This window comes from Marmota monax, unplaced genomic scaffold (assembly GCF_021218885.2).
Source record: "Marmota monax isolate L192 unplaced genomic scaffold, Marmota_monax_Labrador192_F-V1.1 WCK01_AAM20220418_F8-fsc00177, whole genome shotgun sequence".
Taxonomy (NCBI): Eukaryota; Metazoa; Chordata; class Mammalia; order Rodentia; family Sciuridae; genus Marmota; species Marmota monax.
In genome coordinates, this window is record NW_026694922.1 from 2720152 (window position 1) to 2743504 (window position 23353).

General features: G+C 52.9%; 1 protein-coding gene across 3 annotated transcripts in view; it reads left to right on the forward strand.

Annotated features, from left to right (window-relative positions):
• The window catches only part of Tpst2 (tyrosylprotein sulfotransferase 2), a 43265-nt gene extending 25152 nt beyond the window's left edge, over positions 1 to 18113 (forward strand). Inside the window, exons 1-8 of one of the 3 annotated variants that reach the window (XM_058573585.1) lie at positions 239 to 380; positions 554 to 725; positions 1644 to 1715; positions 4811 to 5731; positions 8259 to 8457; positions 12913 to 12963; positions 15781 to 15829; positions 17625 to 18113. In XM_058573585.1, the coding sequence (XP_058429568.1) occupies positions 4890 to 5731; positions 8259 to 8457; positions 12913 to 12963; positions 15781 to 15822 (1134 nt within the window). In that variant the 5' untranslated portion in view covers positions 239 to 380; positions 554 to 725; positions 1644 to 1715; positions 4811 to 4889 and the 3' untranslated portion in view covers positions 15823 to 15829; positions 17625 to 18113. Of the gene's footprint in view, positions 1 to 238; positions 381 to 553; positions 726 to 1643; positions 1716 to 4810; positions 5732 to 8258; positions 8458 to 12912; positions 12964 to 15780; positions 15830 to 17624 lie in introns of those variants that run through there. The other 2 variants (XM_046427260.2, XM_046427261.2) reach the window with 2 other exon arrangements.
• The last annotated feature ends 5240 nt before the right edge of the window (positions 18114 to 23353 follow it).

Sequence of the window (23353 nt, forward strand, 5' to 3'; positions counted from 1 at the left end):
GCTGGACTTGGGTCTCAGTTTCCACCGGCTGCTGGTGGGACCCGCCCGCGTCTCTGAGAGTCCCGAGGCCCTGGCCAGCCGTCCCCAGGGGAGGGGCGGCCGTGGCCGTGGGAACCCCGGGCTGGCGGGCGCCGCGGGCTCACTGGCATTTCAAGGGCCGCGGAGGGCAGCTGGGCCGCTGCCATCTGCCTCCGGAAGAGCTTCGAGTGCGTGGCCCCGTGAGCTCCCTTTGTTCCAGGGGCGCAGCCGGGAGCAGCTGGCCGTCCACGTCCAGGGGCGCGGGCCTGAGCCGCTGCAGTTGGTGGGGGGCTGGCCGTGGCTGTGGACCCTCCTCTCTGCTGGTGCTAGGTGTGCTAACTGTCCTGGGGCTTCAGGAACAGGTGAGGAGTGGGCAGATCAGAGGGAGGACAGGGAGAGCCAAGAGCGACTTCCAGCCAGATTCTTTGTCTTCTTTTTCTTTTTGGTGGCGGGGGTGGGGGTACCAGGGATTGATCCCAGGGCACCCGACCACTGAGCCCCATCCCAGCCCTGTTCTGTTCTGTATTTTATTTAGAGACAGGGTCTCACTGAGGGCCTCACTGTGGCTGAGGCTGGCTTTAAACTTGCAATCCTCCTGCCTCGGCCTCCTGAGCTGCTGGGGTGACAGGCGTGGGCCACCGTGCCCGGCTTCGGCCAGTGTGTTTCTGTGGTGGCCGACATCATCATCATCATCGTTGCTGGTGTTTGTAAGTGCCTGCTGTTGTCTTGTCCGAGCTTCCCAAGAACCCCTTTTACAGCTTGGGAAAACTGAGGCTCTGCAGAGGGATGAGCTGCTCAGTGTAGGAGCCGTCCATCTCGAGGTCACCTGCCCCCAGAACAGAGCTGGGCTCAGCGAGTCTGGAAAGCCACTTCCCCTCGTGGGCCTCAGGAGTCCCATTGTTCACTGGGGACAGGTGAGAACTAGACTAAACGTTGTTCCCACCTCGAGGAGGAGCCAGGACGCAGCCCTGAGGTGCAGGTCCCCTGGGTCCCTCCTCGTGGAGTGGCCTTGTTCCTGTGAGGTGGCTGAAAGTGGGCCCCGCGTCTCAGCTCAGGGTGGGGAAGCTGGTTGGTGTCATGTCTTTTTTTTTTAATCTGTAAAATTGAGAACAATGTCCTTTCTTCTTCTCAGGGTTAAAATGCCACAAGGTCCTCTTCTAGTAGGCATTTGGTTAGTGTTGGGTGGTAGTAGCAGGACTTAGGCCAACCCCAGGGAGCGCCATATTTGTCATAGCTGGTACACGGTATCTTTGGAGTTGTGCAGTGCACAGCCCTATCCACTGTACGCAGAAGCCCTGGGTGATAGGGTCTCGCCATGATTGTTGCTTATTGCTGTACTCACTTTCCCTGGCCTCCAAACTCCTAAGAGAACAGAGAGGCCTACCTGGCAGCCACCTGGGGCCACTGAGGCCACAGTACTCTTGGTCCACATGCCTCTGCTCATGAAGTAAGCCAGTTTGTTCTCCATAGGAGCCTGTGACCCTGGCTGCAGCATCTTCCAGAGTCCCTTCCTCAAATGTCACTTTGGGGTGCCTCAGAGCCTGAAAGCCCCTCTGCCTCCACCAGGGGCTGGGCCCCGCTCCTCGGTGCCCGTCCCTGACGCTACATCTCCTTTGCCTCCGCAGGGCTGGGCCGGCAGGAAGCCTTGGTGAGCAGGCGCGCAGGCTGGGCCCCAAGGATGACAGCGCCCAGGAGAGGTGAGTGCATCCCGAGGGTGCCCCAGGGAGAGCCCGGCCCAGCGTCCTCTACACCTGGCCTCCAGCCTCAGCCTCCATTATCACCAGGCCAGCCACACTCCCCAGCCAGCTCCCTCTCTGTCCAACCAGCTGGCCAGAAATCCAGTATGAGAAACTGGGGTCACCAGCAGCACGGAGAGAGCAGTCCCTGCCCTCCTGTCTCTGGAAGATGGCACAGAGGAGGCCCCGTGTCCGCGGGGAGGGGGCACCAGTAGAATCCCAGCCGCCCCACGGCCCCCGCTGCCTGTGCCTTCCAAGTCCCTGTGCAAGACTTCCCTGACCCTCGAGAACAAGTTGTCATCATTCCTTTTTCTTGGGAGGAAAAAACCCTCAGAGAGAGTTGCAGCTGGGGCGCTGTGGCTTCTCAAGCCGTGTCCCAGGTCTTTGCTGCTTCTAGTCACATCCACTCTGCCCTCATGGACCTGTTTTCTCCCAGAGGACCTTGTCCCATCAAGGCCTGCCACTCTGGCTGTGTGACCTTGGATAACTTGTTTCACCTCTCTGAGTGCTGATGGTGCATGGAAAACCCTTGGTGGAGTGTGCGCTCTAAAAATGTAAAAGCAAAGCTCAGAGCTTTTACCAGATGTAAACTATGGGAGCCAGATGGTCTGTATGAAGCAAAACTGGCCGGTTGAGAAGGTCTTCCTTGTCCTGTGTCTCCCCTCTCCCAGGACGTTTCCCTGCGACTTACTATCTAAATCTCCAACCCCAAAATAGGCTCATGAGTAAACACACACACACACACACACACACACACACACAGGCTTGCACACTCGTCCACCCTTTCTAGAAGCCACTTTCAGTTTCCAGATCACCTCCCATCTCCATCTGTTCACCCTGCACAGTCACTGTTCTGATTCAGCTAAGGGCTGATTGACAGCTCCCCGGGAGTCCCGCACCCACCCCGCACCAGTCATCAGAATTTTCGTCTCAGCTCCAAGGGGAGAGTTTCACTGAGCCCTGGAAGGAGCTGAGGGCCCTACGAGGGAATTCTGGGTGGCCTCAGGTCCTGTCTAGCCTGCCTTCCCCTGGCAAGTGGCCTTGGAGTTAGCTGTCCCCATTGTGGACCTTGAATTGAGGCCACCAGGGAACCCCTGGCGTCGTCAGTAGAATGGAACATGTAACCACGTTTTTCCGGAGGAGAAGGAGAGCCTGCGATGGGCCTTTGATTTATCGGCCACGTGTGGTCCCCTCCCAGCCACTGAGGTCTGCCAGTCCTCCTGTTTGTTTTGCAGAAGAAGAGACTGTGGTTCAGAGTGGGGAAGTGACTGTCCCAGAGCCCACAGGTGTTCTGCTTCAGGCCTGGGGCTTCATAGCCTCTGCTCCTGCCCCAGTATGTATTTTCCATTTGCAGCCTGCAGAGAAGGTGCAGGCAGCCCGTGCCCTTGGGGGTCAACTGGCCCAGCTGCAGAGAGGTCCTTGGGTGCTTTTGAGTTGAATCTCACACCCAAAAAAGAATGCCCTCCCCGCCGCCTCCCCCAGACCCTCCGTGGTTCCTGGTTCGCTAAGCTGTGTTTTTTCCTTAGTGGACTTAAGAAGTGGCTGTCCCCTGCGGGGGAAACCTTCTTTACTCTCCACCTGCCTGTTTCCTCTGCACTGGTCAGAGTTCAGGGCGAGGCCAGTCTCCTGCAGAAGGCCTCTGTCACTGCTTGGGGGACCTGTCACTCCGTCCAGGGTGCCAGCAGACCCAGGAGTCTGAGGCTGCATTTCTCAGCTCCATAGGCCAATTTCTGGTACAAATAGGTGCTCATTAAAAGCTGGAATAACCGAACAGCCAGGGATCACGGGAGAAGGCGTGAGTAGGCTCTGGAAAGCTGCTTCTGTGTCACCTTGGATGCCTGCCAGGTGGAGGGTCCTGACCGTCCTCAGTGGCCCTCTCAGGCTGACACTTTGAGGCCCATTTTACAGATGAGGCTCAGAGCAGTTAAGTCTGTTGCCCCACCTCACACAGCCAGGAAGGGGCTAAGTTGGGATTCCAGCCCAGGCCCCCCGACTCTGAATGTCCTGGAACCCACTCTGTTCCTTGATTGTGGAAAGGGGCGGGAGGGGCAGATGGGGAAACCATCACCCCGGAGCCTCCTGACTGGCCCTGGTCTCCACTGTACCCTGCAGGCCCCCGCTGGCTGCTGCCCGCCCACACCTCCCATCCTGCCCTCCAGCCCGCAGCTCCCCTCAGACTTCACCCACTCCCACCACAGGGCCTTGGCACGCTCTGTTCCTCTGCCTGGAACCCCTGGGCAGAGCATGGTCATCTGGATTGAAGGCCAGGCCTCCTGGGCTGGGTGTGAGCTTGGGCCCTGCTCGGCTGCTCCCCAGACTCACAGCTGGGGCAGCCCCTTGGGCCCCAGTTTCCCCTCCCTATGATGGGGATTCCATGGCATGCACCTGGCCGGGTCCAGGCCCTGCCCAGTCCAGAAGGATTTAGTGAGCAGCTCCTAGATGCACAGCCCTGTGCACAGCTGGGGGAGAGATGGCCGTGGACAGAGCTGACAGGAGGCCCCGCACCCTGGGACCAGAGGTGCTGCAATTGTGTGGTCATATTCTGGGAGTAAATGTTCCGGTTTTGACAGTAAATTTTATTGGGGAGGTGGGTACCAGGGATTGAACCCAGGGGCCCTCGCCCAGGAGACCCGTCCCCAGCCCTGTTTGGTGTTTTATTTAGAGACAGGGTCTCCCTGAGCTGCTTAGGGCCTCGCTGTGGCTGAGGATGGCTCTGAACTCGCGATCCTCCTGCCTCAGCCTCCCCAGCAGCAGGGGTGACAGGCGCGGGCCACCTGCGCGGCCACAGTAACCCTTACAGAGGTCCTCACTGCCTATCTGCGGATGGAGACAGCGGAACGTCGGGAAGTGGAGAAGGGAGGATTGGAGTCCAGGCAGTCAGGCCTGGACTTTTGGGTCCTTTTGGGTCCGTGGGCTCCCTGGGGGTGACAGCTCTTCCCTTGGGCGGAGAGAACACACTGGGTTTAGGAGTTCTGCCTTTAGGTCCCGACGCCGCGTTGAGAGCCACCACTTGTAGTGGACAGGGCTCGCTGACGGTGATGCCCTTCTCTCCCCAGATGCAGGCTCGGCGGGCCGCCGGCTGACCTGGCGCTGAAGCGGCCCCCCAGGCCGGGCCTGCCCCGCCCGCGGCCCAGCATGCGCCTGTCGGTGCGCCGGGCGCTGGTGGCGGCGGGCTGCGCGCTGGCCCTGGTGCTGGCCGTGCAGCTGGGCCAGCAGGCGCTGGAGTGCCGCGCGGTGCTGGCCGGTCAGCGCAGCCCGCCGCGGGCCATGAGGCGGGAGCAGGAGGAGCTGGTGATGGTGGGCGCCGACCGCGTGGAGTACCGCTATGGCCGGGCCATGCCGCTCATCTTCGTGGGCGGGGTGCCCCGCAGTGGCACCACGCTGATGCGCGCCATGCTGGACGCACACCCCGAGGTGCGCTGCGGCGAGGAGACGCGCATCATCCCGCGCGTGCTGGCCATGCGCCAGTCCTGGTCCAAGTCGGGCCGCGAGAAGCTGCGGCTGGACGAGGCGGGCGTGACGGACGAGGTGCTGGACGCCGCCATGCAGGCCTTCATCCTGGAGGTGATCGCCAAGCACGGCGAGCCGGCGCGCGTGCTGTGCAACAAGGACCCCTTCACGCTCAAGTCCTCCGTCTACCTGTCGCGCCTCTTCCCCAACTCCAAGTTCCTCCTGATGGTGCGGGACGGCCGCGCGTCCGTGCACTCCATGATCACGCGCAAGGTCACCATCGCGGGCTTCGACCTCAGCAGCTACCGGGACTGCCTGACCAAGTGGAACAAGGCCATCGAGGTGATGTACTCCCAGTGTATGGAGGTGGGCAGGGACAAGTGCCTGCCCGTGTACTACGAGCAGCTGGTGCTGCACCCGCGCCGCTCCCTCCAGCTCATCCTGGACTTCCTGGGCATCGCCTGGAGCGACGCCGTGCTGCACCACGAAGACCTCATCGGCAAGCCGGGCGGCGTCTCCCTGTCCAAGTGAGTGCAGCCCCGGGAAGGAGGCTCTGCCTCTCCTGAGCTGTGTGGCCTTGGGCAAGTCTCTGCACCTCCCTGAGCCTCAGCCCCTCTGTTATAATGGGGGGAGATCTGGCTAAGAGCAGAGCCTTGCCCTGGATCTCCCACCTCGTAGCTCTGACATTGACTAGGTTGCCCTTGCTCTCAGCCCTTTTCATTCTCAAAAAAGAAAAAGAGAAAAAGGAGGTGTGGGGGACAATCACTCTTTTTTCCCAGGAGAATCAGCAAACTTTAGTATGCTTTGTACTGGGGCACTAGAGGAAAAGGCCAGGCACGGTAAGGCCACAGATTCTAGAACCAGGCTGTCTGGGTTCAAACCCCAGCTCTGCCAGCTCCTAGCTGTGTGACCTTGGAAAGTGACTCAACCTTTCTGCGCTTCTGTTCACTCACCTGTAACAGGGGGAGTATCATCTGTCTTGCAGCCACCTGTGAGCATGTGATAGGTTAAGACACGTTGGGTACTGTCATGAGCCTCACTGTCACTACCATTCAGTGAGTGCCTGCGATGTGTCAACATCACATGAAGCCCCCAACAGGCCTGGTCTCCTTTGATCCCCATGGGCAGGATTTGGGAACTGCCCTGATCCCTGTCTATGTGGATGGCAGAGAGAAGTCACAGGCCCGAGGGCACACAGCCAGCGACCCTGGGCTGGGATGGAACCCAGGTCTGCTGGCTGGTCCCTGCTGGCTCTGTCCCCACTGCTCTAGGGTCTGGAGCCGAGCTTGCAGCAGCTTCTCAGATGCAGCGGGTGACCGTGAGCCAGGGCTCCGCTGGTTGGAGCAGGGCTGGGATTTTGTAGGTGATGGGATAAAAAGATCAGATCGCCACAGGAGTACTGTTTATTGTAGAAAATCAGGAATATGCAACAAACAGAAAGGGCTTCCTGTGTCTGTTGGTCCTTTTTAGGGCAGACAACTGGAATCCTGTTGAACACGTTCTTCTTTTCTGCTTATATATGGGACCACTTACCCATGGCACCCAGAACTCTGCTGTGCCATTATTTTGAATGGCTGAGTAATATTCCACTATAGATGACATGTTCTGTGTAACATCCCCTATTGTTGGGTACTTGGTTAGTCCCAGTCTTATTGATGTTATCAAGTATCATTCCCATTCATGTTCTGGGATGTATCTGAGTTAGTTCCGTGCTCTGAAGTCTGCAGACATGAAGGTCGAAGCAAACGCCATGTGCGTATTTGTGGTCTCTGGCATCCTGGTTGATGAGGTTTAGGTGGAGGTCCAGAGGCCAAAGGAAGGTTCTTCCCTCTAGCCCACACCCTCACCTTCCTCGTCTCTCTCTGCTCCCAGTCCTGCCTTCCTTTTGCTACATCTTTCTGTCCTCTTCCTCACGCCATCTCTTAGTTGAGGTGGAAGTATCTAGAAATGTGCCTTTGATCCTACGGGTTCCCCACCCCCCATCCCACAAGGCCTTGGAATTGTAACTGGTGAGATCTTTGTGTTCTGATGACTTGGCAGACCTATTGCCAGGAGAGTCAGGAGCGTGTAGGAGATAATGGTTGGGTTATTATAAGAGCAAAAAATTGAGAACAACCTGAGTGTTCATCTTCAAGGGAGGGGGCAGAATAAGCTGTGGCTTGTTCCGACTGTGGAATGCTACTTAGCCAGTAAAAAGAATGAAGCATCAGGTGAAAAATAAGTTGTAGAGCAATGCATATGCATTGGTCATTTCTATTTTAAAAACAGCAAACAAAAATCATAACTTTCCCCTGTGTGTCAGAGAGAGCTAACCTGTATTGATAACCATATACTCTATTAAGAACTAACTTCGTATCAATTAATTTATTCTTCAGAATAGCGCAGTGAGGTGCATACTATTATTATTCCCATTTATGAATGAGGAAATTGAGACTCAGAGAGGTGCGGTAACTCTGCCAATGCCACACAGCCATTTTTGATACAGCTGACATTTGAACCATAAGTCTGTCCCTGAGCCAGCTCTTAAGCACTCTATTTAAAAGTTCAGAGAAAGAATTGAAAGGGTGTGCTCCAAATAGCGAAGACTAGCACCAGTATGAGGCTCTGACTGGGGGCATTTTTAGCTTTACCTTTAGTGTTCGATCTTTTTTTTATTATTATTATTTTTTTTTATTTAAGGGAAAAACTACGCGTGTTAGTCATAGACATAAACATTAATTTTTAAAAGTCGTAGAAAGGCTGGGGATGCATCTCGGTAGTGCTTGCAGAGCATGTGTAAGGCCTCAGGGTTCAACTCTCAGCATTGCAAAAACAAACAAATAAATAAATAGATGTTAGAGAGATCAAGGAAGCAGGATTTATGCACTGCTATTTTCTTCCGCCTCCCGCCACACGCCCTGCCGGTTGCACAGAGAGGTGTGAGGCCACGGGTCTGCAGGCTCGCAGTCGAGAGGGCAGAGGTGGCTGTGAGCCCGGCCCTCTCACCCTTTCCTGCTCCCCAGAGTGGCTGAGCAGGGCGCCTGCCCCTGCCCTGACCAGACTGTCCTCCCCCAGGATCGAGCGGTCCACGGACCAGGTCATCAAGCCTGTGAACCTGGAAGCGCTCTCCAAGTGGACCGGCCACATCCCCCGGGACGTGGTGAGGGACATGGCCCGGATCGCCCCTATGCTGGCCCGGCTGGGCTATGACCCGTATGCAAACCCACCCAACTACGGCGACCCCGACCCTATCGTCATCAACAACACGCAGCGGGTGAGTGTGCTGGTGGAGACCGCTCCCGGGCTTCCGCAGGAGTGGGGGGCGCCAGTCCCCTGAGGAGGCACTTCTCTCGTGATTCCTGAGCTCTGGCTTGTTTCTGTCTAGGGACGTGGTGAATTCATGACTGCTTGTATTTCCATTTTTGCTTGGGCTGCAGGGAAGCTCAAAACCAACCGGTAAAGCCAAGCGCTGTGGCACCATCTTGTGATCCTAGTGACTGGGGAGGCTGAGGCAGGAGGATTGCAAGTCCAAGGCCAGCCTCAGCAACTTAGCAAGATCTTGTCTCTAAATAAAAAAAAGTGGGGGGCTCAGGGTGTGGTCAGTGGTTAAGCACCCCTGGGCTCAATCCCTGGTACCAAAACTACAACAGCAACAAAAACCCCAAATGGGAGCCCTTCTCCCATCCTGCAGCTGAGAGCTGACGCAGTTGTGTGCTGGTTGCCTCTCATTTCTCCACTCTTCCTCGCCCTTCCCTTCCTGTTTCCCGGCTGTTTGTGTAGCACGTCAGGTCTTTGTTGAGTGGGCATAAACAGATAAACTACGGGTCCCTTTATTGTCCCCTAAGGTCTAATGTTGATTTCTCAACACGTGAGTTTACAGCTACTTAAATTCCTTTTTTTCTTTTTTCTTTTCTGTTTTTTTTTTCTTTTTTTCTTTTTTTTGGCAGTGCTGGGGATTTAACCGAGGACCTTGCACTTACTTGCTCTACTGCTGAACCACCCTTTTTAAAATTTTATATTGATTGAGTCTCACTTAGTTGCCCAGGCTGGCCTTGAACTCCTGGTCTCTAGCAATCCTCCTGCCTCAGCCTCCCAAGTAGCTGGGACTATAGGTGCACCCCACGCCCAGCTTGTGCTAAGAGTCTTCAGTGTCTCAGTTCTTGCTAATCTCTCCCCCCCCCCCCCGCCCCTCTTCTTTTCCCCTTTGGTACCAGCGATTGAACTCAGGGGCACTCAACCACCAAGCCACAGTCAAAGTCCCCAGCCCTTTTTATGTTTTATTTAGAGACAGGGTCTCGCTGAGTTGCTCAGGGCCTTCCTAAGTTGCTGAGGCTGGCCTGCAACTTTCGATCCTCCTGCCTCAGCCTCCCAAGCCTCTGGGATTGCAGGCGTGCGCCATCACAGCTGGCTTAATTTCTGTTTTCAACAAGGAGCAGTTTACTAACACTGATCTCTAGACTTTCTGTTCTTGGAATCCAAAGTATAAACCCATCTGTGGGGCTCCTAGGGTGTGCGAATTCCTTCTCTCCAACTTCACTTGATTTTGCAAAACATTTACAAAAAAACTCAGAGATCCAGTGGACGTAGCCAGCCTGTACTGCATGGTAGACTCTCACCACTGGATATGGTGCATTTTTATTATTTTCTTGTTATGAATATTTCTTGATTGATTTTTTATTTAAAATAATTTTTTTTGTAGTTGTTGAAGGACAGCATGCCTTTATTTTATTTATTTTTACATGGTACTGAGGGTTGAACCCAGTGCTTCACGCATGCTAGGCAAGCGCTCTTTACCTTAACTACGGCCCCAGCCCTTATTGACTTTTATTTTGTTTTTTAATTTTTTATTACTATTTAATTAGACTTCATTTAAACCCTACCCATGTCTTCATGTACTTTTCCATACACATGTTCTACCTCATGACAAAAAAATCAACTGTCAAGACATTAAACTGTACCCCATAAGTACACGTTATTATTATATGCCAATTAAAATAGGATGGGCTGGGGGTGCAGCTCAGACGTGGAGTGCTTACCTAGCATGCACCAGGCCCAGGGTTCGGTCCTTGGTGCTGCAAAATACATACATACATACATAAAATGAGGTGCCATTTTGCCATAGTTGTAATTATTGACTGAGTTATAAAGAAGAGTATGGCGATGATCTTGAAATACAGACCCCCTGTGCTTCCTAGAAGTGGGGACTGGAGCAGGAGGAAGCATTAGCTCCTCTGGGGTCTCTTTAAAAGGTGAAAGCCTTTGCCAGGTGTGATGGTGCACACCTGTAATCCCAGCAGCTCGGGAGGCTGAGGCAGGAGGATTGAAAGTTCGAGGCTAGCCTCAGCAACTTAGCAAATCCCTAAGTAACTCAGCAAGATCCTATCTCTAAGTGAAATACAACAACAACAACAAAAAAAGCTGGGGATGTGGCTCAGTGGTTAAGTGTCCCAGGGTTCAATCTCCAGTTCCAAAAAAAAAAAAAAAAAGGGTGGCTCCTGGCTTGGCCCTGACTGTGCGGCACAAAGGCTGGACTTTGTGTATTTTATTAGATATAAATAATTCTCATGAGCACTGGTGGCTAGGATCCGCTCTTTGGAGCTTTTCTGTTTTTATAAAATAGAAGATGTCCCAGGATTTCTTGCACAGAGGTTGCTTCCCTGGGGGTCTACAAGTCCCAGCAAGGGCCAGACACCCAGCTGTGTCCTTTTATTTATTTATTTATTTATTTATTTTAGCTGTAGGTGGTCACAATACCTTTACTTATTTACTATTTACTTATCTTTCTGTGGTGCTGAGGATGGCACCCAGGGCCTCACACGTGCTAGGCGAGCGCTGTACCACTGAGCCCCAGCCCCCAGCTGTTCTTCACGGTGGTCTTGTCTCTGAAGTCCCCTCATGAACAGCGGCGTGTGAGCGAGCGCGCTGCAGATGGCCGGGTCCTGGTGAGGAAAGGCCCAGTGCTGATAAGATCGTCTGGCCCTGATGCTGTCCTTCATAGCCACCGGCAGCCACGGGCTCTGATGGGTCCTGTGGCCTGAGACTCGTCGGAATTGAGGGGTGCTGTAGGCACAAAGTCCACACTGGAGTTTGAAGTCTTGGGACAAAAGAAAGGCTGTGAGCGCCCTCACTGACTCATTCTGTATAGAGCACGTCATATTTTCAATACACCGGGTTAAATAAAAGGTGTTATTAGCAGTAGTTCCCCGGTCTCATTGTATGTTTTAACCTGATAAATCCCAAGTGTTCAATTCTTCGAGCACAATGAATATTCAAATGGGATCTTTTTTTCTTTTCTTTTTCTTTTTGATACTGGGGATTGAACCCCGGGTCACTTAACCACTGAGCCCCCTTCCCAGCCCTTTTTGTATTTTACTTAGAGACAGGGTCTCGCTGAGTTGCTTAGGACTTCCCTAAATTGCTGAGGCTGGCTTTGACCCCACCATCCTCCTGCCTCAGCCTCCCCAGCCGCTGGGATGACAGGCGTGGGCCACCGCGCCCAGCTTCAAACGTGGTGTCAGGGTCCCCATAAGGAGTATACTTGATGCTCCAGCTAAGGTTTTTCAAGTTCTAGGTCTGAGATGAAATGGGCTCCCGTGGCCACCAGGGAACTGGACGTGGTGCCAGGCTTGGTGGTACATGCCTGCCATCCCAGGTACTCGGGAGGCAGAGGTGGGAGGACAAGGTCAGGAGCAGCCTCGGCAACTCAGCAAGACCTTGCCTCAAAATAAAAAGGAGGGGAGATAGGGCTCAGTGGGAGAGCTCCCGGGTTCAGCCCAGAACTAAAAAAAATAATAATAAAAAAGGAGGGGGGGAGGGAGGGAGGAAGAAGAAGAAGAAGAAGAAAACTTAGAAGTTCCATAGTTGATTTACATTAGGTTTCTTTCTTTCTTTTTTCTTCTGAGGCATAACTGAAGTACCATAAGATTCACTGATCATAATGCGCGACTGTTTTAGCAGATTTATAAAGTTGTGGGCAGAACACCAAGCGTTCCCAGGTGCCCGTTCACAGTTAAGCCCGCTCCCCTCTCAGCTGCAGGCGACTAATCTACCCTCACTGTCCGTGGGTCTGCCTTCCCTAGGCACTTCATTAGGATACACTCACACAGCCAGGGGCGGCGCGCACGCCTGTCACCCCAGTGGCCTGGAGGCTGAGGCAGGAGGATCACGAGTTCAAAGCCAGCCTCAGCAACTTAGTGAGGCCCTACGCAACTCAGCGAGACCCTGCCTCTAAATAAAAATATAAAAAAGGGCTGGGGATGGGGCTCAGTGGTTACACACCCCTGGGTTCAATCCCTGGTATCAAAAAAAAAAAAAAAAAATAGCTCCCTGGGTCACTCCTAGCCACTTTGTTCGGGGTGACTCTGGGGGCTCCTTGTGTCCTTGTTTGTGTTGGCTGTTACTGGGTATCATCTGTAGTACCACCTCGGCACGGGAAGTTCCCTGAGAACAAGAATCTCAATCCTCTGGCTAATGTTGTGCCTCCAGTGCTTGGGATATGAGGAGCTCAGTAAATGTCAGTTGGATGGACAGGTGGATGGATGGACAGGTGGATGGACGGACGGACAGGTGGTGGGTGGGGAGAGGAGGGGGGAGGAGGAGGAATAGAGGGAAGGGCACATTGATTGGTGGGTGGGTGGATGGGGAAGATGGGTGAGGGCAGATGGAGGGATGGGCCCGACTGTGCCCCTCAGTCATTTCCACCGTGGTGACATTGCTTTTCTCTCCCTAGGTCTTGAAAGGGGACTACAAAACACCAGCCAATCTGAAGGGATATTTTCAGGTTAGAAACCCTGGGGCCACCCCGAGTTCTGTTTTCCCGGCTGGGCCACTAGCTTGTGTGTGCCCGTGGACACGTCCCTACTCCTCGCTGAAGGTCTCCCCATCACAAACTCGGGTGGGGATGGGTGGGCGGAGGGGCTGATGCAGCTGGGGCCCTCTCATCTGATTGAAGGCAGGGGTTCCAGACAGCATGGGGGGGATTTTCCTCCATGCCCCCCCAGAGAGAGAGAGAGAGAGAGGTGTGCGAGGGTCGTACAATGCTTGTGTCTGTGCAAATGGAGATGCGCCCACTCCTGCGTCCCTGCATGTCCCTGTGACGGTCTCCCAGGCGTCCCTGGCATATCCGCAGGGGTGGTCCATGCTTTATGTCACTGTGGGAAGGGAAGGGACGGGCCTCAGCACACAGCAGGGACAGCCCTTTACCACTGGAGCTGCTGTTCTGGTGTGGCAGTGCCACCTCTTTGACACCTATTAACTCTGTCTCCCCAGATGTGGCTTGTGTCACCCAGAGCAGCTTAGAGACCCGGTGGGGTTGAAAGGGCTTTCCTCTGTCCACACGCGCTATCCCACGTGTTCCAACTGTCGTGAAGTTGTTTAAAAACACACACTGCACGCGTGTTTGACACAAAGCTTCTGTGATCTCAACACCACAAACATGGATGATATCCAGGGTGGAAAGTGTCGCTGGTGGGTGACGTTTCGCCCACCACCGATCACTTCATGACGTGAGCCTCGCAGGCCAGCTCAGAAATCCTGGGAAGTCTCAGTTCCGAGTCCCCAAGGGACCTCTCAAATCTTCACATAGTGCAACAAACATAAATCACAGTGTGTTTCTGGAGTTTCGGGTGAAAATGTCAGATGCCTAAGTATCTTGGATAAGGAAAGTAAAACAAAGATTTGGGTTGTACTCAAAACAAAGGCGTCTTGATAGTCACTAATGGCGCCTTCCTGAGAATTACCAGGCTTATAATTTATTGGTGAAAATACCCGCATTTAAGTGAAGGAGTGTTGCTAAAATTACTAGTTTTAGTTTGTGTGTGTGTTTTATTTAATTTGGCAAAATAAAGACTAACCCGCCCTATTGCGGTCCGCTTTAATTATCTAATGAATGAGGGCTGAGCGCCTGGGGGGGAGCCACAGCCTGAGCACTTCCCAGATATTTGGGGAGCGGGTCCTGCAGGCTCCCTGAGGGTCACAGATCTGAACTTGCCACTGTGAGCAGTGTGGCCAGAACTAGCGAGCACTATGTACTGTTCCTTTCAACCCAAATGATGAAGCGAGCCCGGCACTGGGGCTCACGCCTGTCATCCCAGCAGCTTGGGAGGCTGAGGCAGGAGGACACGAGTTCAAAGCCAGCCTCAGCAACTTAGGGAGGCCCTAAGCAACTCAGCAAGACCCTGTCTCAAAATAAAAAATAAATAAAACTAGGCTGGGGAAGTGGCTCAGTGGTTAAGCAACCCTGAGTTCAATCCCTGCTACCTAAAAGTAAAAAAATAAAAATGAAGCAAGAACAAGGAATGGAAACAGACGTGGGGGGTCACCCACCACCTGAGACTCTCCCCACTGCTGCAGATGCTTTAGCAGATGGCCCTCTGTTTGCTCAAGCAAATGAGTTGCAGTTCTATTGTGTGAGCCGAGCGTGGCCATCTTCAGGTCCCCATCTATTGAGTTGTACTCTGACCATCTGGGACAGCTGCGCAATGTTCTCTGTAATGCACGAGCCAAAACCTCTTAGCTGTTTCCTTAAGATCGTCCCCGGTTCCTGCGGCATCCCCATGAGGTCCGTGCACACCATGCCTCTGCTTTCCCCCTGCACCCCACCCCGTGCCTCCAGACCCCCCTGGTGTTGCCTGCCATCTGTGGGGCATCTGTGGGGCGAGGGGTCCATCCCATCATCTACTCAGAATTCACTTTTAAGGAGTAGCGTGGGGGTGGAAGGGTGTGGTATTTTACAAACTCTTGAGGAACACTTATAACATTTTACAAAACTGGGTGGGTGTCCAGTCCCCTGCAGCGTCGCCGAGCGGGCCCAAGGCAGCTGGCAGAGCTGGGACTGGTTTGGGTTGCTATTAGGAGAAGATAGGAAGGGTCCAACCCCTGCTCTCTGGCCTGGCCTCCCCCGTTGTCCCCACGCCATCCAGGGCGTTGCAGAAGCTGGAAGGAGTCAGGGCCGCTGTATGTTGGTGGTGGGTGATGCCGTCCACACAGCCCTGGGTGCTTCCACGCCTGCTGTCAGTCACCAACCAGGAATCCCCAATCCCGTCACTCGGGTGGGTAGGGCGATTCCCATACCTAGGCTTCGTGATGAAGTCACTGGCCCTTGGTGGTGAACTTGGCCTCCAGCCCCTCTGACCTCCCGGGAGCCTGGGGATCAGCTCAGAACTCCAGCCCTCTCCTCCTGCTGGGTCTTTCTGGCGACCACCCTCGAAGCCGGTTAGGGCCGCAGCCACCAGGGCACTCGTTATACAGGAGATCCCAAGGAGGGTGGGAGCTGTGTGACCAGAACAGGGACAAAGACCTACCTACCACCCCCAGATCAGATGTCGCCTGGTGAAGTCCCTTCCTGAGCCCCACGCCCTGTGGTGTTACCTGGGTTTGTCTTTATATATGTGTGTCTGAGGGACTCTGCCCCCTGCTAGAGGGGACCCTCCACTCTGTGAGAACAGCCCCTGGCACCTAGTGGGTGTGCGGGGATTAATTGAGAGCCTGTGTGTGTGTGTGTGTGTGTGTGTGTGTGTGTGAGACTAGTGATGCTGCAGGGTGGGCCTCACGCCACCGGCCACCTGGTGACCCCTTCCCACCTGCTGTCTTCCCCCAGGTGAACCAGAACAGCACTTCTTCCCACCTGGGAAGCTCGTGATTTCCAGGTAGGCCTGCCCACTTCCCCGGGCTCCAAGGCTTCTCCGCTCAGGAGCCACCATCCCCTGGGAGCAGTGTCCACCAAGGTGGGCTGACCCAGCCCCCTCCAGGTTTCCATGGTGACAGGCTGGGGAGCTATTTATAGAAGGGAGGCTTAGTCTCCTAGCTCTGGATCAGGGATGGGGGAGGGAGGCATCCATGCTGAACCAGCCCTGGGAGGGTTCTTCCAGCCCTGGGGAGGGGGTAAGAGGGACCAGCCTGCCGAGTCCATAACCGGCATCCGGGTTTGGCCCAAAGCAATTAATGATCTAATAATAGTCACAAGCAGTTCCATTCTAAAATAACACCCAAGGCATTGGGCCAGGTATGTCTTTGTGTTCCTCATTTAATCCTCAGTGGCCCTGGGAGGCAGGGGACACAATTCTACCATTTTTACCAAGGAGAAAAACCCAAACACAGAGTGGGCCTTTGAGGTACCCAAGGCCACACGGCCACCAAATGGCAGAATTCGCCCTGAAGTCATCTCCCCCAGTGTGTGCTTTAGTTTGTGATTTTCAGGGCATGGTTACCCTTCCTTGTTTTGCTAAGGGGCAGGGAAAGGGATTTTGAACTTGGAAACCCCAGTTTATGAGAACACCAGGCGTAACTTCTCTAGGCCTCCATTTCTCATATCTGGAGAGTAGGGACTCATCAGTGTCCACCTCTGAGGGACAGGGAAGCTGGCCCAGGTGGGAAGGCTCAGAACTGTAAAAGCAGTGGACCCTCGCCATGAACTTGGGATGGGAGTCCAGGCTCCAGCAAGTGAGCTGGCCGCCTCCCGACACGCCCCCGCCCCCAGCATCCCCAATGTGGCTCAAGGAAAGCAAGGGGGACCCCACAGAGAACTCAGGACCAATTTGTACTTTTCCTTTTTTTTTTTTTTTTTTCACAGCTTTGGGCAAGTGCTTTACCACTGAGCTACACCCCCTCCCACCCTCCCTGTCATTTTAATTTTACTAAATCTTATCCTACTTTTAAATAATCAGAATATTTATTAGTGTGTCTCTAAGTCTGCTTTACACCATCCTGCCCGGCTGGGGACACTGGGGCTCTGTCCTCCTCAGAGGTCCCATCTTGAGTTGTGCTAAGATCCCAGAGTTTAACTCGACAGAGAAGAACCTGCCCGTTGAAAACTGCTCCCCTCCCTGCCTTCCCAACTCGAGGCCTCTTTGCTGACTTCCTGTGGATTCGTTAGCAGAATCCTGGACCTTTTTTACGAAACTGGGTTTATATACGTGGTGCAGTAGCTAATCCCAGGCCGAGTTCACCTTGAACAAATGCTCATCATTCCCTGGCCTCTATCCCCAAATCACTGCCATTTGGTCTTTATAATTAAGAAAAGTGGCCAGGCGTGGTGGCCCACACCTGTAATCCTAGTCACTCCCAAGGCTGAGGCAGGAGGATCATAAGTTCAAGGCCAGCCTCAGCAACTGAGCGAGGCCCTGAGCAACTCAACAAGACCCTGTCTCTAAATAAAATACAAAAAGGGCTGGGGATGGGGCTCAGGGGTTAAGCGTCCGTGGGTTCAATCCCTGGTTCCAAATAAATAAATAAGTGGATCTTGGAGGTCAGGTGGGTGCAGGTTGACATGCGGGTGAGAACCCAAGGAATGTTCTCAAATCCTCTCCTGCCATCTGGGATGCATGTATAAACCTTGCACTCTGACGCCATGGAGGAGGACCACACCTCTCACAGTCGCACGTGTAAATATAAAACCTCTGTTTCAGGCTGTGACTCTGGGCTCAACGCAGTCTTCCCTTTCAGATCTCTGCCAATGGCTTTGTTGCCGAGAAAAGAAGAAGCCGCATTCGAGTGGAAATCGGACCCTAATCCAAGCATATTGCTTGCTATTAATCACCAAAACAGGACTGCCAGGGAGGAATGTATTGCATATGTTTGCAAAAACAGAAGCTTTTGACACTGTCCCTTGACACTCTCTGGACGTCACAGAGCCAAGAGTGTGGATGTGCTCTGGCTTTTGGAACTTAGGTATTTTATATTTTTCCCTGTTTTTTTTTTTTTTTAATGGATCTGCTGTCCTCCTCTGTCATTTGCAGAACTGCCTCGGTGGCTTTGTTTGTTGGGACAAGATCTACAACCTGTGCCTCTTCCTTTTCACCCTTACTTTGAATTTCAAAAAATCTATTTAAGAATTTAATATATGAGGCTTTCTTTGATTTCTCTCCCACTTCTACTCCGTTTAACAGAGAAAAAGAATTATTTGAATAAAGTGATCAGAGTCTCATTCGTCAATGCCGTACTTCACCAAGTGAACAGATTTCTGTGCCTGCGTTGAGTTGTCACATAGATGGGTGACAAGCAGAAGCCGGAGAACATGTCCATACAAGGGACAGCTGAACACCCTATGTCAGGCTAGTGGTTTGCTGGGACTCAGAGGAACTGTTGTATTCTTGGTGGTTGGGTGAGATACCAGAGAAAAACCAGGTCAGGGAAAAGCCACACAGAGCAGAGGCCAGGCTATTTCTCTCTGCCCTGCGGAGTCTTTTTTGGTACCTGGGATTGAACTTAGGGGCACTCGACCACGGAGCCCCATCCCCACATCCCCAGCCCTAGTTTGTACTTCATTTAGAGACAGGGTCTCACTGAGCTGCTTAGGGCCTCCCTGTGGCCGAGGCTGGCTTTGAACTTGAGATCCTCCTGCCTCAGCCTCCTGAGCCTCTGGGATTCCCTGCGCAGTCTTAATAGACCACCTGCTCGATTGTCCCTGTAAGGATGCGTGACAACAGAGATGAAGCATTGCCGGCCAGGGAGCTCACCTGGATAGGGACAGAGGAGAGTGCTGAAAACATGAAGTCAGGGGATAATTCCATAAAATGGGCCCACTGTGCTGACCCCCACCTCCTTTCTTTTCCAAGAAGCAATTTACCCGTAGCCCTGCCTGGCCAAGCAGACAGGACATGTCACATTCCTTAGCAAACTGCCTTTTATCTTCAGGAGAAGTGCAGACCCAAAATAACAACAATAAGAGGAACCCAGGTGACCCTGACGGGGGAGAACTTTGTAACCCCTTTTCAAGGACCAAATCCTGAAACTCAGGGCGATAAGGATAATCCCTCCTAACCGCAAAATCTACAAAATCCTATGGTTAAGAATCCAACCAGAAGCTGGACGCAGTGGCCCACGCCCGTCATCCCAGCAACTCAGGAGGGTGAGGCAGGAGGATGGCAGGTTCGAGGCCAGCCTCCGCAGTTTTACAAGGCTGTTAGCAACCCATTGAAACCTGTCTCAGAATAAAAAGGGCTGGGGATGTTGATCCGTGGTCAGGCACCCTTGGGGTTAATCCCTGGTACAAAAAAGAAAAAAAAAAATCCAATTAGAACCAGTCAGCATGGGCCAGAGTGACCTAGATTTGTCATGGCAGAAGGGACTTGAAAGTCTGATGTCATCTTGCTGTCACTCAGAAACAAAAGTTGGGCCAGGGTGGGACTCTGGAAACTTCTCTGGGGTCCCCAATAAAACTGGGGTGCAGGAGGGGCACGCTGTCCCTGCCCACTCTGAGAGGACCCACTCTGTCACCTGAGGGTGTCCCACCTGTTTCCTGTCCCTTCAGCCCACTGTGCCCGTCACTCTGAGCCACATGTCTGGGATCTTTCTGACCGTGAGAACTGGGCTCTGGCTCACGCTCCCCCCTTTCCCAGAAGGCCCGGCTGTGACGTCCTGGGCCCCGAGGGCTGTGCTTCCTGCTGGGTTGAAACACTACGGTGCCACAAGGAGCCCAGTGCTGGGGACAGTGGGCGAGGCCCCCTTGATTTCTGCCAGAAGGGCGTGCACCCGACGGAGCTTGGTGAGCGAGGGTTCCTGGGCAGCGTGCGACCTGCGCTCACCTGTCCAAGCCCAGAGGATGAACCAAAAGACCCCAGGAAGAGGAAAGAGCAAGGCTCTAATGACGGCCTGGCAAGATCAGGTGTGGTGTCAGGGACCCCCGGTTTGGGGACAGCCGGTGTTTTATCCTGTAAAGAGCAAGATCCCCCCCGTCCCTCCTTGGCTGAGAACTCTGGGGTGCACGATCTTCCCCATCATCATCGAGGTGTTGCTGGCACAGATATCCACAAGGGACCCATCTCTGAGTCGAGCAAGGTTTGTTGACAGAGAATCTCCCCAGGCCGCCCTCTGCAAGGGGCAGCAGCCTGCCGGGAAAACCTCTTAACTGTCCAAACTATCCAGTCACGTACAGTGGAGTGGTTAAAAAGTAACCCGTCTGCTCCTGTGACTGTTACTTGTCTGCCTTTGGTGGTTTCCGTAGTTAGGAAAGGTCATGCCTGGGCGGGCAGGTGCTGCTTTTCAAAGTGGAGTTACTTTGGCCTGAGAACCTAACACTGGGTTATTTAAAGACATATACCTTTAGTCTGCGCGGTGGTGCACACCTAGGATCCCAGCAGCTGGGGAGGCTGAGGCAGGAAGATCACGAGTTCTAAAGCCAGCCTCAGCCACAGCGAGGCCCTAAGCAGCTCAGTGAGACCCTGTCTCTAAATAAAATACAGAATAGGGCTGGGGACGGGGCTCAGGGGTCGAGGGCCCTGAGTTCAATCCCCGGTACCAAAGAAAGAAAAAAATATATACCTATAGTTGTCCCCACTTCTGTTGGTTCTCTTGCAGCGGGAAAGTCTCCCTGTGGATCTGGGCCTTTGGCACACACACAGTTTATCTCTGTCGGCCAGGTGGCTGCTTCCTTCTGGCCTCCTGTCTGTCCAGGGTTGTGGATTTTCACTCTCTGGTGTTAACTGCTGGCAGCTGTTGATTCTGCTCCCATCCCAAGTCGCTCAGCATTTCAAGCTGAGCACTGCCTTGTGCAATGGGCCCAGGGCCTTCCACTCCTCACAGGAGGCAGCCCCCTGCTTTGATCTCTAAGAGGGACAGCCCTGCCCTTTGCCCTGACAGGAGGAGCCCATTAGCTAATTTTAAAATTGGGGTGGGCTGGGGACATCATGCTTAGTGAAGGAGGCCAATCCCAGATCACCAGAGGCCCGATGCTCTCTCTGATGTGGGGATGCTGACACACAGTAATGGGGAGGGAAGAATAGGAGTTCATTGTCCAGACAAAGGGGCGTGAAGAGGAGGGAGAGGGAGGGAATAGGAAAGACCAGGGAGTGAATCGGACAGAACTTTCCTATGTGCACATGATGACAAGCAGTGTCACTCTGCATCATGTCCAACCAGGGGAATAAGAAGTTGTACTCCACGTGTGCATAGTGTGTCAACATACATTCTGCTGTCACACAGCTAAGAAGAACGAATTTTAAAAACTGGGATGGGTACAGGGAAGGACTAGAGTTAAAAATGGCTACAATTGGATGTTTATATCCCAATTAAAGCTGAATACTATTACTATATTATTATCATCATCATCATTATCATCATTATTATTGTTTTTGGTACCAAGGATTAAACTCAGGGGCCCTCGACCCCTGAGCCCTATCCCCAGCCCTATTTCATATTTTATTTAGAGACAGGGTCTCACTGAGCTGCTTAGGGCCTCGTGGTTGCTGAGGCTGGCTTTGAACTCAGAATCCTCCTGCCTCAGCCTCCCAAGCCGCTGAGATCACATGCGAGGCCTACTGCGCCCAGCCTAAATACTATGTTATGAAAATGACCCACTGGACTTTATTTCTCACGAGCCCCCCCCCCCGCCCTGCCTCCCCCACTGCTTTTCTTTTTATACCTTTCGGCCTCCGGCCTCCTTCTTGTTCTCGGCCCTCAGTGTTGCCATCTATCCCAGACGTATTAACTTTCCAAGGTGGAAACCGCCACGGTAATGAGTTGTCCCCGTTGAGCAGTTTTTGTGGCCATCCAGGTAAGCGGGAGCACTCGGTCAGGGTATTTTGGATGAACTTGTCCTCTTGAGCTGGAGGTGATGAAGGCAGACTCTGGAAGGGGGGTCAGAGCAGCAGTTCATAGTGATGAGGGCAGCAAAAGGAAAGAAGCACCCGTGGGTCTGTGACGGGAGCTCGGCCTTGTCCCTGATGCCAAGCAATGCCGGTTTAATGATGAGGCCATGGTTTGAGAAAAAGGAAAAGCTTGTTTTATTGCTTTGCTAGCAAAGGAGAATCACAGGGGACTCCTGTCCCTGAGGCTGTGATTGTGCCCATTGGGAGGAATGGGGATTTTAAAGGAAGTCTTCCAGGGTTGCATTCCAGGTGTGCTCTGGTAAGGGGTCCCAGGGCACCCTGATGGGGTGTTGGGATTCACATGTTAATTTGGGAGATATTCACTTCCTAGATCCTCTGGCAGACATCTTCCTGTGCAGCACTAATAAGTCTCCATCATCTTGTTCCCTGCCCCCAGGTTGGTGGGGGGGAGAGGGAGAAAAGGAAAAGGAAAACGTGTCCCTTTTGAAAATAAGCCCCAGATGGCCAGTGCAGTGGTGCACTCCTGTAATCCCAGAGGCTCCGGAGGCTGAGGCAGGAGGATTGCAAGTGCAAAGCCAGCCTCACAAAAGTGAGGCCCTAAGCAACTCGGAGACTCTGTCTCTAAATAAAACAAAAAACAGAGCTGGGGACGGGGCTCAGTGGTCGAGGGCCTCTGGGTTCAAACCCCAATACCAGAAAAAGAAAAAAAAAAATCCTCAGAGCTATATTCAAAAGGTGAAGTGGGCCCCTGTTGCAGGTCTCAGGTTGAGGCAGAACATACTTGTGACTGGCAGAGCTTTTTGTGATATTTATCGGGCACTCCTGTGTAAAAACTCTTTCTTTATGGCCTGACAGTTTTTACTGACTTTCAGGAAGACTGACACAAATGTGCATCTCAGGTAGAAGGGCCACTGTCTTGTCTTGTAAATGTCCATGTATCGCTGCATTTTGGTCAAACTCCCTTGCCAAGTGTTGGAGTCCAAATTGGTCAAAATGGACCCTTTTTCTGTCTCCTGTTAGAGTCAGCTGAGATTTGTCAGGGATCACTCTTGAGAACTTTTTATAACAACAACAACAAAAATCTATCTTCTGAACACAACTTAAAGTGTTTCATTTCTGAATTTGATCTTTGCCCCCTTTAAAATATCACTGCACCAAGGTCTCCACGTGTTCTCTCCTGAGTCCATCTGAACATCAGTCCACGACCCAACGCTACACCAGAAACATGATCAGAGAGGCTGAGGGAGCTCTTCCCTCCTGTGGATAAGGTGGCAGAACGTTTTCACGTCCACATTGTCACCCTTTGAACAATTTAGTCTCTCCTTACCACCTTCCAAAAATACACTTGAATTCCCATCCCAGTGTAAAGAGTCACACAAAATTTCATATATGACAATAAGTCAACAAGACAACAGGTGACCTTTATCCAGGTATAAAACATTCAGTGATGTGAATAAATGCAAATCAAATTTGTTATTTTTGTAGAAACCTGAAGGAGACTGACGCTACAGAGAATATTCTTTTGGAGAATACCAACTTGGAAAAGTGCTCTCCCGAGGTTTGCATTTTAAAATCCTCGTGTACTTGAACATGAATGCATCTAGTATACAAAGAAGCCACTAGTAG